Source organism: Nothobranchius furzeri, chromosome 17 (assembly GCF_043380555.1).
Source record: "Nothobranchius furzeri strain GRZ-AD chromosome 17, NfurGRZ-RIMD1, whole genome shotgun sequence".
In the NCBI taxonomy this organism is placed as follows: domain Eukaryota; kingdom Metazoa; phylum Chordata; class Actinopteri; order Cyprinodontiformes; family Nothobranchiidae; genus Nothobranchius; species Nothobranchius furzeri.
Window position 1 is genome coordinate 39,027,884 of NC_091757.1, and position 13,039 is coordinate 39,040,922.

Below are 13,039 nucleotides of genomic sequence, written 5' to 3' on the forward strand. Positions count from 1 at the left end.
ATAAAAGTATGTTGTACTCCTTCAGTCACGGTTGTATTAACGTTTATATCGCCGCACTTTTACTGCGTAACAGTCTTTAATGGGGAATGGTGGTGCTTTTGGTGAAGGTAAAGGAAGCAGAGTCCTGACCAATCACAGGCTTGCATATCTCCGTAGCTTTCAGCAGATAGTTAAAACATTGGGCTCTGTCTGTACTTGCGTGCCTGTTGGAAAGCCCCTGAACCACAGATAACAGTGTTGCATGACTCTGCACCAACGCAGACACAGAAGTATAAACTAAGCTAAAGTTGAAGGTAAAAATAATTTAAAACGCTGTTATCGGGACTCCACAGCCAGTATTCGTGATCCTGCTGGAACATCCCTACGATCAATGGTTTGAACAAGCTTAAATTAAAAATGTAACACTTTTAATGCAGTTGCCAAGCCTAGCTGGGAATTTTGAAAAACATCTTCCTAAATGATCTTGAGCAGTGAAGCTGAAAAAGGTAGAAGGGTTTATCATGTAAAATCACACGAAGAGCTGTGATTTGTTGCTGAACAGATCTGTTTAAAGATGGCAGCATTGCAACGTGGTCTTGACTGACCTCGACCTAGCCATTAGCTTATCAACCCTGCTGAGTATGAATAGAATCTCTGAACCGAGGGTGTTTTCCTTTTTGGTTCAGTTGTTACTGCCGCTCACTGCAGCCTCTAACAACAGCAGTAAGTTCCTATCTGCAGTGATCGAAGCAAACAGAGGCAGGTTTTAGAGGAGAAACCCTGTCAAGGACAAGCAGAACCAAGTAAACAACAGCCTGAAGACAAGTCACGTCAGAGATCAGCTGCTTTTCTCATTCCATAACATAAACCACACTCAGATCTGCATCAATTGCATCCTGTCAGTTTTATCATTACCAGTACCAGCTTAATATTTTCATTGGTATTCCCATTCACATCCATTGATCCTTCAATCCAGAGCCAATAAGAGCCGACTGAGCCTGCAGCTGATCAATCTGAAGGACAAGAGGAGTCTGAATGGGCGCGTATTTTAATGTGCATGCTTAATTTCGGATTGTTTTTGACTCTCCTTGTCTAAATTTCTTTTTAGGGTGGCGCTGCGCTGCGCTCCGTTTCAATCAGGCTGTACAGCAGGATTTCCCCTCGTAGGCAGCGATATTTTTCATAACTCCGATTGCTTCATGCTATAGATCATTGGAAAGCTGCTTTTATGTACTTTTAGGAACCATTGGAATTATTTGAATCTGATCAGCCATTCAAAAGTTATAAAACGGAGCATTTTGGATGACAAACTCAGCACGTCTCTGAATCTGTGTTGTGATTTGTTGCGCTCAAGACAGGGAATCCCGGTGGCTACCGTAATGTATTGTATATGCTGTCATGGTCTGTGTCGGCGTCTCATCTCATGTGTCTCCTTTTGTTCTCTAGGTGCTCCTTTTGTGTCCTCTAGCGCCCTCATGTGTCATGTCTGCGTCTCTATATGGTGTCTTCTGTTTGTAGATCTTTTTATCATCCCCTCAGGTCCAGTGTTCATTTAGTTATCCTCTGTGCCCCAAGTTGCAGCTCCAGCCTCTTTGTCCCCAGCTGTGTGTGGGTGTGTGTCCATTCCCCAGTTCATTGTGTGTGTGTGTGTGTGTGTGTGTGTGTGTGTGTGTGTGTGTGTGTGTGTGTGTGTGTGTGTGTGTGTCCATTCCCCAGTTCAATGTGGGTGTGTGTGTGTGTGTGTGTGTCTCCCGTTTTGGCCGGGAAACTACCGTATTTTACTTTGCTTTCCTGCCGTCCTCCCGAATTATTATTTTCCCGTAAATCTCCCGTATTTTTAAAATTCCTCTGCCTCTTTAAAATTATCTGTAGCCTCGCGAGAACTGGTTGTCGCGAGATTTGTGCAGACAGCGGGAACATAACAGGAACAACAAACGAGAGCGATGATGGAAGTGAACAAGGCATTCCTGCCAAAAAATCAAAGAAATCGTGTAAATATCTAGAAAAATGGGACAGCGAATTTACTTTTCTAAAGAAGAGCAGGATGGGACAAAGTCACGCTTTTTGTAAGATTTGCAGTTGCGACTTTAGTGTCTCCCACGGGGGAAGGAATGATGTCAGTCAGCATGAGAAATCAACCAAGCACAAGCGCTGGCTAGAAGCACAGAAACATGCCCAGACGATGTCGGCATTTGTAACTAGGAATACCACAGAGGCTGACCAGGTCATAAATGCGGAGGTTAAAATGGCAATGCTGTGTGCCAAAAACAATGTTTCTTTCACCTTCTGTGACGACTTCAACAAGTGTGTAGCTGAGATGTTCCCGGACTCTGCTATTGCACGAAAATATTCTGCGGGGAAAACCAAATCTACGCAACTTATCAAAGGTAAGTTGATTCAAATTAAGTATGAATATTATGAAAGCGTATACATAGTCATAATCATGTCCAGCAGGCATATTGGTGGCAAATTGCTAGCTAACGTTACTGGGCATTCACTCAACAGGTGCCATAGCAGCAGAGCTAGATGATGAGTTGGCCAGAACATGCCGATCTCAGCCCTTTTCATTGATGTGCGACGAGTCGAGCAACAGAAAAACGGACAAAGAATTCGTCATCCTGACCAGACTCTACGATGAGGCCACTCTGCAGGTCGCTACAAAATTCATGGAGATGCCCATATGCAATGTGGGAAATGCAGAAAATCTGTATGAAAAGCTGAGTGAAGCATTAAGGTAGGGGAACTGCAATGTGTTGTTGACGTGTGTAGTAATTTGCATTTAATTATAATCTTACATTTAGTGTAAGACATTTTATGGCATTTTTTTCATATTTCCAATAGAAAAAGAGGAATTCCATGGGAGAACCTGATAGCCTTTAACTCTGATAACGCCAGTGTCATGAAAGGCAGACACAACTCTGTCATCAGCAGACTGAAGACCAGCCAGCCCCATGTCCAGGACCTTGGCTGCATCTGCCACCTAGCACAACTGGCCACTGGCTGTGCCATCAAAGCAGCACAGGTACCAGTGGAAGACTTCCTGGTTGGGATATACACCCACTTTGATAAAAGGTAAATTATTATAAATAAATAGGCCTGCAGTTGATACTCTTCAGACATACACATACATTTCCATCCACTAACTAAATAATTGTCTATATTACCGTGCAAAAAGATGTGAAATCTATAAATAATTTGTAGATTTTACCGATTCAGACCACCTGAAGCTCCTCAGGTACTGCAGCACCCAATGGCTGAGTCTGTTAACCTGTGTCCAGAGAGTGTTGAACCAGTGGGACGCACTGCAGGTAAGGATGGTAACTCCAGCAGATACATACAGCTTACTATTCTGTGTTTTCCTTTTATTTAACTATTGCCACCCTGTTTCCCTATGTACTCTAGGCCTACTTCAACAGTCATGAGGAGGTGGAGAGGAGCGCCAAAATACATGATTTAGCCAGCCATCTGCGTGATCCAGTCATGAAGATCTACTTCATGTTCCTGACTGCTGCCCTTAAATCTTTATCTGATTTTAATATTGCCTTCCAGGTGGGTATCAGTGTTATTGAATGTATGTGTAAATATTAAATTTGATTTTGCTAATTGTAGCATTCTTAATTCACTGATATTTTGTTGTGACCCATGATATTTTCTACAGTCAGAGGAAGTACAAATTCACAGACTGGAAGAGGAAATGTGCAGGCTGATTAGGAGGATCCTGGGCTACCTCATACCAGCCAGGGCCATCGTAGGTATACCTCTCAGGGAGGTGGAGTATGGACAAGGACATCAGTTGGCTGATGAGGAGCTCTTTATTGGAGCAGACACAAAGGCCTTCATGAAAAGCGTAGAGCTTCCCATGTCCACTGAGAAGAAAATCTTTCAGTGAGTATATTACCCAGCTGTTTTATAATGGTCATCATCAGTATGAGAGAATATGCTGTACTGTGCCTAAAATGCTGCCACTAATGCAGTTTTTTACTCTTACGCTGTTGTAGATCTGTGAGAAGGTTCTATGAAGCAGCGCTTCAGAAGATGTTCTCCTCCTTTCCCCTTGACCATCCACTCCTGAGGGACTTGAAAGTGCTGGACCCTGCTGCTCGCCTCGACATTCCTCCAGGGGCAGGTAGATGTTAGGGCAGTTCTCCATTGATAGAATGATTGAATTGATTAAATATTGCATGGTTTAGATTTGCAACACTTTCTTTATTTTCCAGTGGAAAGGCTAGGGGCCATGTTTCCTCAGTTGAGCTTAAGTGAAGATAGGCTGAGAGAGGAACTCGTTGACTACCAGGTGACAAATAGCAAGCAACTCCCCCAAGAAGACAACATTGACAGATTCTGGGGCCTGATAGGGAAGGATGTGAGGTTCAGTGAGCTGCCAAGATTAATGAAGGCTTTACTCTGCATTCCCCACAGCAATGCCAGTTCTGAAAGGGTGTTTAGTATGGTGAGAAAGATTGCTACAGAGAATAGGATGTCATTAGACAACAGCACTGTTTGTGCTTTACTGTCATGTAAAATCAACCACTCTGGCCCAGCCTACAAATACACTCCTTCCAAAAAAGTGTTAAAGAATGCTAAATCTGCAACACATTTGTATAATAAGTCATTAGTGAATGTCAGAGAGCCACATGAGTGAACATGATACATCTAAAGAAAATGTGTAGTGAAAATAAAATGTAAATGTTTAACTTAAAGACAAGCAATGTGAAATAAACATGAAGTAATGTGTTGACTTGTATATAAAATGAAAAATGTAAAATCAATAAATATGCTTCATTTCCCCTTTTGTGTTTTCATTTAGGCTGTATTATAACAGAATGTTCACAGCATTTCAATGTCAACAAAGGTATGCCTCAGATTCTGATCACTGAATTGTAGTAAGTGGTTGAAAAGTGGTTATTATAGATTTTTTGTACACCTATCTTACAATGTAAGATATACTAGCGCTCGGCTGTGGCGGCGGGTTGGCTCGCTGCCGGTGTTGTAAATTTTCCCTTATTTTCAAATCCAAAAGTTGACAGGTATGGTGTGTGATGGTGTGTGTGTGTGTTGTGTGTGTGTTAATTCTTCCCGCAGCCATTAGGTTTAGTTTGGCCTCCTCTGTTTCTGTTTGCCCATTTTGATTATTAGGTTCACCTGTCTTCCCTCCAGCTCTCACTCCACACACCTGCCGCCATTTTCCCTAATCACTTCTCCCTGGCTGTGTCCGAATCCAGGGGTAGGATGCTTGTGAGTACGGGTCCTCGCCGGTCTAGCAAGGCCTGGTCCTTGCAAGACCGCTAAAACCGGAAGTCAGTGGCTCTGAATTCGGACAGTACTAGCCTCGTTGTTATTCCCGCCCCCAGGTCAAGTTGCCTAGCTACCGTGACGGCAGCAAACAGGCTAACAAGCTAGTAGCGACGTTGAAAATGGATCCACAGCAATATTTCATTTTATTTGTGGCTTTTGAGGAGCTGCGACGGCTCAATAAACGTCACCGGCCTTTGTATTTAAAGTTTAAAAATCATTTAGTCCTGTTATCTGCTAGAGTTACAAGTATTATACTCATGATCTCCTTTTTTGCATATATCTGAATGTTAGTGATGTGACAGCCGTCGATTGAGCCAGCCCAGCAAACCCTTTTGATGGACGATGCAGTGGTCAGTGAGATGAGACATCCAGAAGCACCCTCTGCAGACCACTCTGTCTGATGTTCCACTTGCCAACCAGAAACGTTCAGCCACGGATCTCGGTTTCTGCACTCCATCCACCTCGATCCATGTTTAGTAGATTTAGCAACACCACCAAAGACTCCCTGCTTTCCAAGTTTACTGTATATATTTTACTTTTATCTTTACTTTTATTCCTTACAGTGTTCCCTTACAATTTATTTACTATGTTGTTACTTGTTAAAAACTGAATAATAAAACTGTTAATGATCAAAAAAGAGTTATCAATTAATAGAAATTTTATTACATTTAAACAAATAACAAAAACATTCAAACACATATATAGAACCTGAACCAGAAGAAACTAAAAGAAAAAAAAACAATTTCTCTGCCATCCTTTCCATCAATGCTAAAAATCTGTCCATCCTTCTTTCTCTCCTCTCCTCTGCTTCCCTCTGTTGTCTCATGTCCTCCCTGATCAGGTCAAGGAGCTCATCAGCCCTTCTCCTTTTTCTCCCTGATGAGGAGTCCGGCTTCCTTCCACCACTCTCCCTGTCCTCTGTCTCACCCACTGCTGCACTTGGCCCTGGAGTGTCCTCGGGAATGGAAGCAATAAGGACAGGAGGCATAGTGGAAGGCCTCTGTCCCAACACCTCGTCCATGGGGACAAACCAGGGCCAGGTTTCAGCAGTGGGCTTTCCACTGACTCCCTCTCCTGACCCTGGATACTTGCAGTCCTACAGACAAAGGGAATTAGAATTACAAGGCTTTATTGTCATTTAACAACAGAGAACACTGTGGGCATAATGAAATTACAGATGCTCCTTAAAGGTACTGGTTCTGGATGAGAATAGAGAGGAATAGAAGAACAAAGTCAGATTATAAATCATAGTTGATAAAACATGCAATAAACAATATTTTAATTTATCAACATGGGAGATGAAAATTGTGTTCTGTGTTTTTTTCTGCCTAAAATGAAATTAAAAACATTAAATCAGTAATGTGGTTTCTTAAAAATTAACTTAAATAAACATTAAACTTAGTTTTCGTTATTTTTGGCGTTCGTTACATGATTACATAAGATGCAAGCTCTTTTACGGTGAGTTTTTTCCTATTAGACTTTCAAGCAAGTTTACGGTGGGGTGTTAACCTTAAAACAAATGATGAGAAGCTTTATTCGCTAAATAAACACACACACACGGGAATTATGACGGGACCACCATACAAGCTCGTTCTCGCTGATTTCTGCTTAAAATGTACTTATACAAACGAAAAATGTCTATAAACAGAATCGCTTTCAGCTTAGTTTTCTACCGCTATTTTCTTTTAAAAAGCCTGCTGGGATCAAGCTAGTTTACGGTGGTTTTTTCCTATTACACATTCAAGCTGGTTTTCGGTGGGGCATGTTTTAGCCTTAAATTACATGAAAAAAACAATTTGCGGTATTAGATCGTATATAAAAAACAAACCAAAAGTGCCCAAACACGTATTTTATTTTTTTGACCGCTATTTTTTTTAACTAACTTACATTTTAAGCTGCACTGCTGTCCCGCTCCGTCCGCCGTTGTTGCGAGTGTCGAGTCCAGCGGCCGGCGCGCAAAGCATGCTGGGATACCCTTGCTCCTGTGAGGATCCATCAGACCCATCCTCGAAATGTGGGTAGAGCGAGGACGCGTTTGAGGACGCGAGAATGAGGATTCTTGGAATTCGGACAGTACTCGTCACTGCGCTTTGACGTCATCGACCTCAAAATGCGCACTCACAAGCATCCTACCCCTGGATTCGGACACAGCCCCTGTGTATATAAGCTCTGTCTTGTCTGTGTCTGGTGTCGGTTCATATGTTGTCAGCGTTGCTCGTGCTCTGTTCTGAGCTTTTGCCTTCAGGTCTTCGTGCTCTTGGTTGAGTTGTGTCTCCAGGTTTTTGTGCTCTAAGAAGAGATTTGGGTGTTCCTGTTCCCCAGGACTTATTGGACTTTGGCTCGCTGCCTTTGGATTACTACCTTAATAAAGGATTTTTACTTTATCCTCCACCTCTGCCTCATTCATCTGGTATCTGCATCTTGGGTCCTAAAACATCCTCCTACACCAACTCATGACATATGCATGCAAAGCCCCATTTTTAGTCTTTTCAGCACTTTTGGAATTTTAATGATATCTTGAACGGTTCAGGAATTATGGTAATGAGAAGTTCGCATGTCCAATCCCGTCTGCGGCCACTGGTTGGTAATAAGAATATTGTGGCATTAACAGAGGGGTGTCGGCGGTCAGGGCTAGGGGGCCCCCCAACACAAGGGGGCCCCAGGCGGCCGCCTACCTATGCCTAATGGCAAGGCCGGATTAACCATACGGGCAACTGGGCAATTGCCCAGGGCCCACGATCTCTAAAGGGCCCAGGGCAGCAAGGGCACGAGCAAAATACTGTAGGCCTATCTGTAATCTCCCGCTTTATATTAAACTAGGGTGACCGTACGTCCGGTTTTCCCCGGACATGTCCACTTTTCACTTTCTGTCCGGGCGTCCGGACTGGGGGTTCTTGTATTGATGAAAATGTCTGGCTTTTCATCCAGGAGCAGGGATCGAATTATGGGGGAGTTAGATATCCTACACATCCAGGGGAGCCGGAAAAAAGTTTTCTACTGATATTACATCATTTATGGACTCTTCTGAGCAGAGAGCGGCACAGCGCGTTGTTGCGCAGCGCTCCAGGCAGCTGCTTCCAGCGCACGGTCCATTCTCAAAGTGGCGCAACCAAAAAAACTATAATTAGCACACGATCGTTCATGTCCGCACATGTTCTCTACTTTCTGTCTTATTTGCGCCTGAAGCGCTCTGTTCCTGCGGACCTCATCACCTGTGCTGCGGAGATTTCACCTCACTGACGCAGCATCGAAACGCGCTCTCCGCTTTGCGGTCAGGAGATCCCTTTGATCTGCTCAAAAATAACTGATGTGGTGAAAAAGTAAGAATCCAGGCAGCAGTTTTTCTGGAGAGTTTAGAGGAGATGCAGGAAGATGAGAGACAGACAGGACAGGAAAATAGTTCAATAAAAACAAGAAAACAAAACAAAGTGTTGAAAAGTAAACTGTAGGTAGATCTATCTCCACTACACGTTTTTACCTGTATAAAGCAATAAGTTATACACATGTAGTATTTATACATCTGATACAATTCAGATCACCTTCAAAACTCAGTCACACACCCAGGGCCGTTTCAAGACATTTTGGGGGCCAAGGCAAAATGACCCCACCCATCCCCACCCCCCATAACTGGGCTCCCCAGGAGCCTCTGTGTAATTCATACCCTGTCCAGTAGTGTTAGTTATACAGTGTTTATAAAAGCTCCTCAGACATTACTGACATGTTATCAGATGAAAAACTAAATTATCAGACATGCTGTCTCATCTGCTGCTTTTCTAAACTTGCAAAAAGTAACTAAACCATTTGAAAGCCACTTTGTGGATTCTCTGAAAGTTTCCATGGAGTGTGTGACAACTTATTTTATCATTGATCCTATCGTCTAATCTCACAGCTGAAACAAGCATCCTTAATAATCTGTGCACAGGAAGCTTACCGATGCTGTAGTAAAACTAAAGGTATAATAATTTATTATTAATAAAACCTTGTTGCAGCACTAAAGCAGAAAAATGAGATTTAGCAATAAATATGCTAAACATTTACATATGAATTGTTTTGAGCCCTTTTATTGGCAGAATCTGATATCAATTTAGTTCTTACAAAAAATGAGTCCCAACGTGGTTTGTGTGGCGTTGCCATAGTGTGATGTCATAGGCACAGATTTCCTGTCCTCTTGTTTGGAAATGGAAATATGATCACCCTATATTCAACAAACTGTCCACCTGGGCTTTTGCACTGCACAGAGACGCTTCGCTGCCTTAGACTTTGAACGTCAGTTGAGAGTCAGTCTCATGCAGACTGACCAATGAAGAGAGGACCTCAATTTAAGACCCTCTCCTCATTGGTCAGTCCACACGAGGTGGGTCAAAGGTTACCCTGAGCGAGTTACATGATGTCAGGCATTCAAGTATTGAGTATATTTACTGCATATTACAGTAAAATATTCTGTATGTGACCATATTATGGTGATCCTTGGGTCGTGATGATGGGGCCCTTGAATATTGTTGCCCAGGGTACAACAAAGTGTTAATCTGGCCCTGCCTAATGGTAAAACCACCTCTGATACACAGTCAGAAAAATAAATTACGCTGAGAGAGGTGAAGTACCCGAGTCACAGGCTGTTCCTTCTCCAAATGTGCATTTCGTCCATCACTGTGTGACTCAACGTGGTCTGACACAGCAGTGTGTTGAATTTTGACAAGCCTGACAGATGAATCAACGTTGTCATTTGACTTTGCAAATATTTCACCCACTTGGTCTCTGTTCAACAGATACTTGGGAATTGGTGAGGGCACCATTTCCTGTCAGCGCAGATGACAGCAAGCCTCAAGCCCAGCCTCCATTTGCATCATGTTCAAGCAAAATCATTTACGTCAGAGGGGTAAAGGCAGGAACAGTCATCCACCGACCTTTAAATATTCGTACAATTAAGTAGTTTCACAGCAGTAGAGAAGAAGATTTTGAGAAAGAAAAGCCTAACGTGCCACTGAAAGGCATTCAGCTGTTAAGACGGCTTCATTTAGCTGTCTTCTGACTTTTTACTTTGTCCATATTCTATGTTTCAACAAACCTACATAAAAAAATATTGTGAGTTTATAACTATTAGAAGAAATGCAACATGCACATCCACAACACTGAGCTCTGCCCAGAAGAAACCCACATACACTTCTGTAACAGAAGGATACCCCTGATGGGTTTCTTCTGTTTTCAATGTTGTCAGAATTAAATGTTTCAGAAATTCAGTTTCAAACAAATAGAACCTGAACAAATACAAAAAGCAGGTGAGACGGGCCTTCGTACCTTTTGGTAATAAAGCTCTACAGTGGAAAGAGTGATTGTCCCTGCCCACTTGGCCAGAACAGGAATGGTAGGCAATTTGCCCTGATGTGTGTGTGTGTGTGTGTGTGTGTGTGTGCGGCACAGCTCCAAGAGCCGCTCAAGTCACCGCGTCTCGTTATTGGCGCTATTTAAACCAATGTTGTAAAATTACTTCTGCTCAGCCCAGATGTGCTCACTTGTGCACCCGTGAGCCGTGATTCCACTGGAACGCGTCTGACCTTTGACAGACGCACTCTGAACTTCAGATCTTCAGCTCGCTGTTAATAGCCTGAATGGGAATTATTTCTTGATTATTTTGTTACATCCACAATGTTCTGTGTGTGAGGTTTACAATGTCAGAACACCTGCATGAGACAGGGTGTTAATTATAATCTGCCAGAATGACTCACCACCTTCAGATTTCTCCAACACCGTTAAAAAAGATCAAATGCGGAACATATCGGCGTGCGCAGGCCAGAGTGCTGAAGCTCGGCGCATTGTTATTATGAGGCTAGGGCACATGCGGAGGACACGCGCGCAACAATATACTTGTTTTCAATTACATTTATTGTGCCAACTTACTTTTTCTTAGGCCCACCCACAAATGAGTTTCTGGCTACGCTAATGGTGACATATGACAGACTTCTCTGAGCTCCGCAGCCATTACACTTTTCACCTCGCGCACCCCCTAGCGGCAGCTCGTGCACCCCGAGGGGTACGCGTACCACACTTTGGGAATCCCTATCAGGGATTTTTATTAGTAAACCTGCTAATATGTTTCCCCTGCTAAATTCTCACCCCCTTACACTTATGTGTCAAAAAAGCAAATACTGCTGCTTTTCCTCTGCAGTCTAATCATGTCCAAACTCACTTCAATAATCTCCTCTGGAAAACATTTCGACCGTCTCTATAAAAATCCCTGCCTCTGCATCATTTCATCAGTAAAATGGAGTCAAATCCACATTCTGTCATCTGCTAAATAAGGAAATGTTGCAACAAATACATGATCCAACATCCACAATGAGGTACACAAGCATGGAGCTGCAGAGCCGAGGTCAGCACTTATTACCCAGAGACAATCAGCACTTGTCATTGTTTTTCATACTCAAAGAGCATAACGTGACTTCCACTAATCCACAAAGTAATTACCAAGAAGCTTTTCACAGGTGCCAAGGATCGCGGCTTACATTTTAAATAAAATATAAACAAGGGAAAAATATCAAACCCATTAATCTTTCATTAAGCTTGCCGGATAAAAAAGAATCACTTAAAGTATCATTCGCTACCATCACTGCAAGGGCAGAAGCCCCCCGCTAACATCAAAGGCTTCTCAGAGAAACAGAGCGGGAGCGAGTGAGTCAGTTAGCTGAATTTGGCTGAGAACCAGCTCCTTGTTGGCTTTTAATGTGAACACACTCATAATGGCAGCAGAGAAGGCACCAGCGCTCTTTAGTGGGCTTTGTGGCACACCAAACAATTCACTGTTGTTGTTCAAAGAACAGCTGATTCAGGCTGAATGTTGACAAAGGTGGAGGACTCGTCTTCAGCTGGGGCCCATCTTTGTGTCGCTCAGAGATCAGAGGCTTCTCATGGCCGAAGAATGGGAAGACTTCGTTTGAAACACACACACATATATACACAAACTTGTGGCGCAGCAGGAGGAGTGGCTGACATATTTGTCGGGCCTATGTAAAAGCACCCTCTGACTCATTTGTGTGTCTGGGTGGGGCATTTCCAAACTATTTAGCAACTCTTAAACGTAAGATGAGGCAGTGGTTTTCTATCGTACGTATTAAACTATCGGATGGTTTGACTTTGCAGATGCGGCTGCTGTGGTTAACGACAGCAAGGCCACAGACCACCTGACAGGAACACAATGCTGGCACCGACGTCCCGTCTTCTCAATAAGTCTCTCACAGTTGTTTAAATTCGCTTTATCATCCTGGCGGTGATGCCAAGTAGGTTAATAACATGCAGTGGATTAAGGTTGTAGCATTGGCAACGCCGCTAGACCGAAGAACGGGTTCAGCGGGGAGGAAAATAAAGCTATCACAATAAATGTTCCTAACAGGCCTGTGCTGCAGTGCTTCGCTTTCAGGATCCAGTGGCATGTTCGTTTCTGTCTCCGTGTACGCTACACAAAGCAGGTGATGTGCTTCACAGGCCCGCTACATTACATGACTTAGTCATGGCTCCCACTGAATTAAACACAGGGAAAGACTTTCTTTTTATCTTCTGCCAAAGAGCTAAATCTGACCACTGCAACCGACGCTCGCCCTCCCCTTTGATAGTGAAAGCATAGGAGCCTCACACGTATCAGCTCGGCCTCGTTTTTTAATGATTCTCCCGCAAACGTTGACAACAACAACAAAAGTAAAGCAAAGAGAGGATTCCCCCTGCAGAGCAAACACTCTACATTTACACGGGTGTTCTGTTTGCTGCACAGGTGAGC

The 13,039-nt window shown here is 43.3% G+C and overlaps 2 protein-coding genes across 3 annotated transcripts in view; both read left to right on the forward strand.

The window, feature by feature from the left end:
- LOC139063601 (zinc finger protein 235-like) overlaps nt 1–13,039 on the forward strand; it is a 67,532-nt gene that overhangs the window by 24,653 nt on the left and 29,840 nt on the right. The window lies entirely within an intron of this gene.
- Nucleotides 458–4,767, forward strand: LOC139063733 (uncharacterized). The gene is made up of 10 exons (XM_070546434.1): nt 458–485; nt 1,088–1,142; nt 1,852–2,366; nt 2,485–2,713; nt 2,821–2,981; nt 3,181–3,287; nt 3,382–3,528; nt 3,638–3,864; nt 3,978–4,105; nt 4,197–4,767. The coding sequence occupies exons 1-10, from the start codon at nt 458–460 to the stop codon at nt 4,619–4,621; spliced, it is 2,022 nt and encodes a 673-aa protein (XP_070402535.1). The 3' UTR covers nt 4,622–4,767.

Excerpts from the sequence above, each read along its gene's own strand:
- LOC139063733 (XM_070546434.1), top strand. The coding sequence starts at position 458 with ATGATCTTGAGCAGTGAAGCTGAAAAAG. Across the intron at positions 2,367-2,484 it reads ATCTACGCAACTTATCAAAG|GTGCCATAGCAGCAGAGCTA; the intron begins GTAAGTTGATTC and ends TTCACTCAACAG. Across the intron at positions 4,106-4,196 it reads CGACATTCCTCCAGGGGCAG|TGGAAAGGCTAGGGGCCATG; the intron begins GTAGATGTTAGG and ends TTTATTTTCCAG.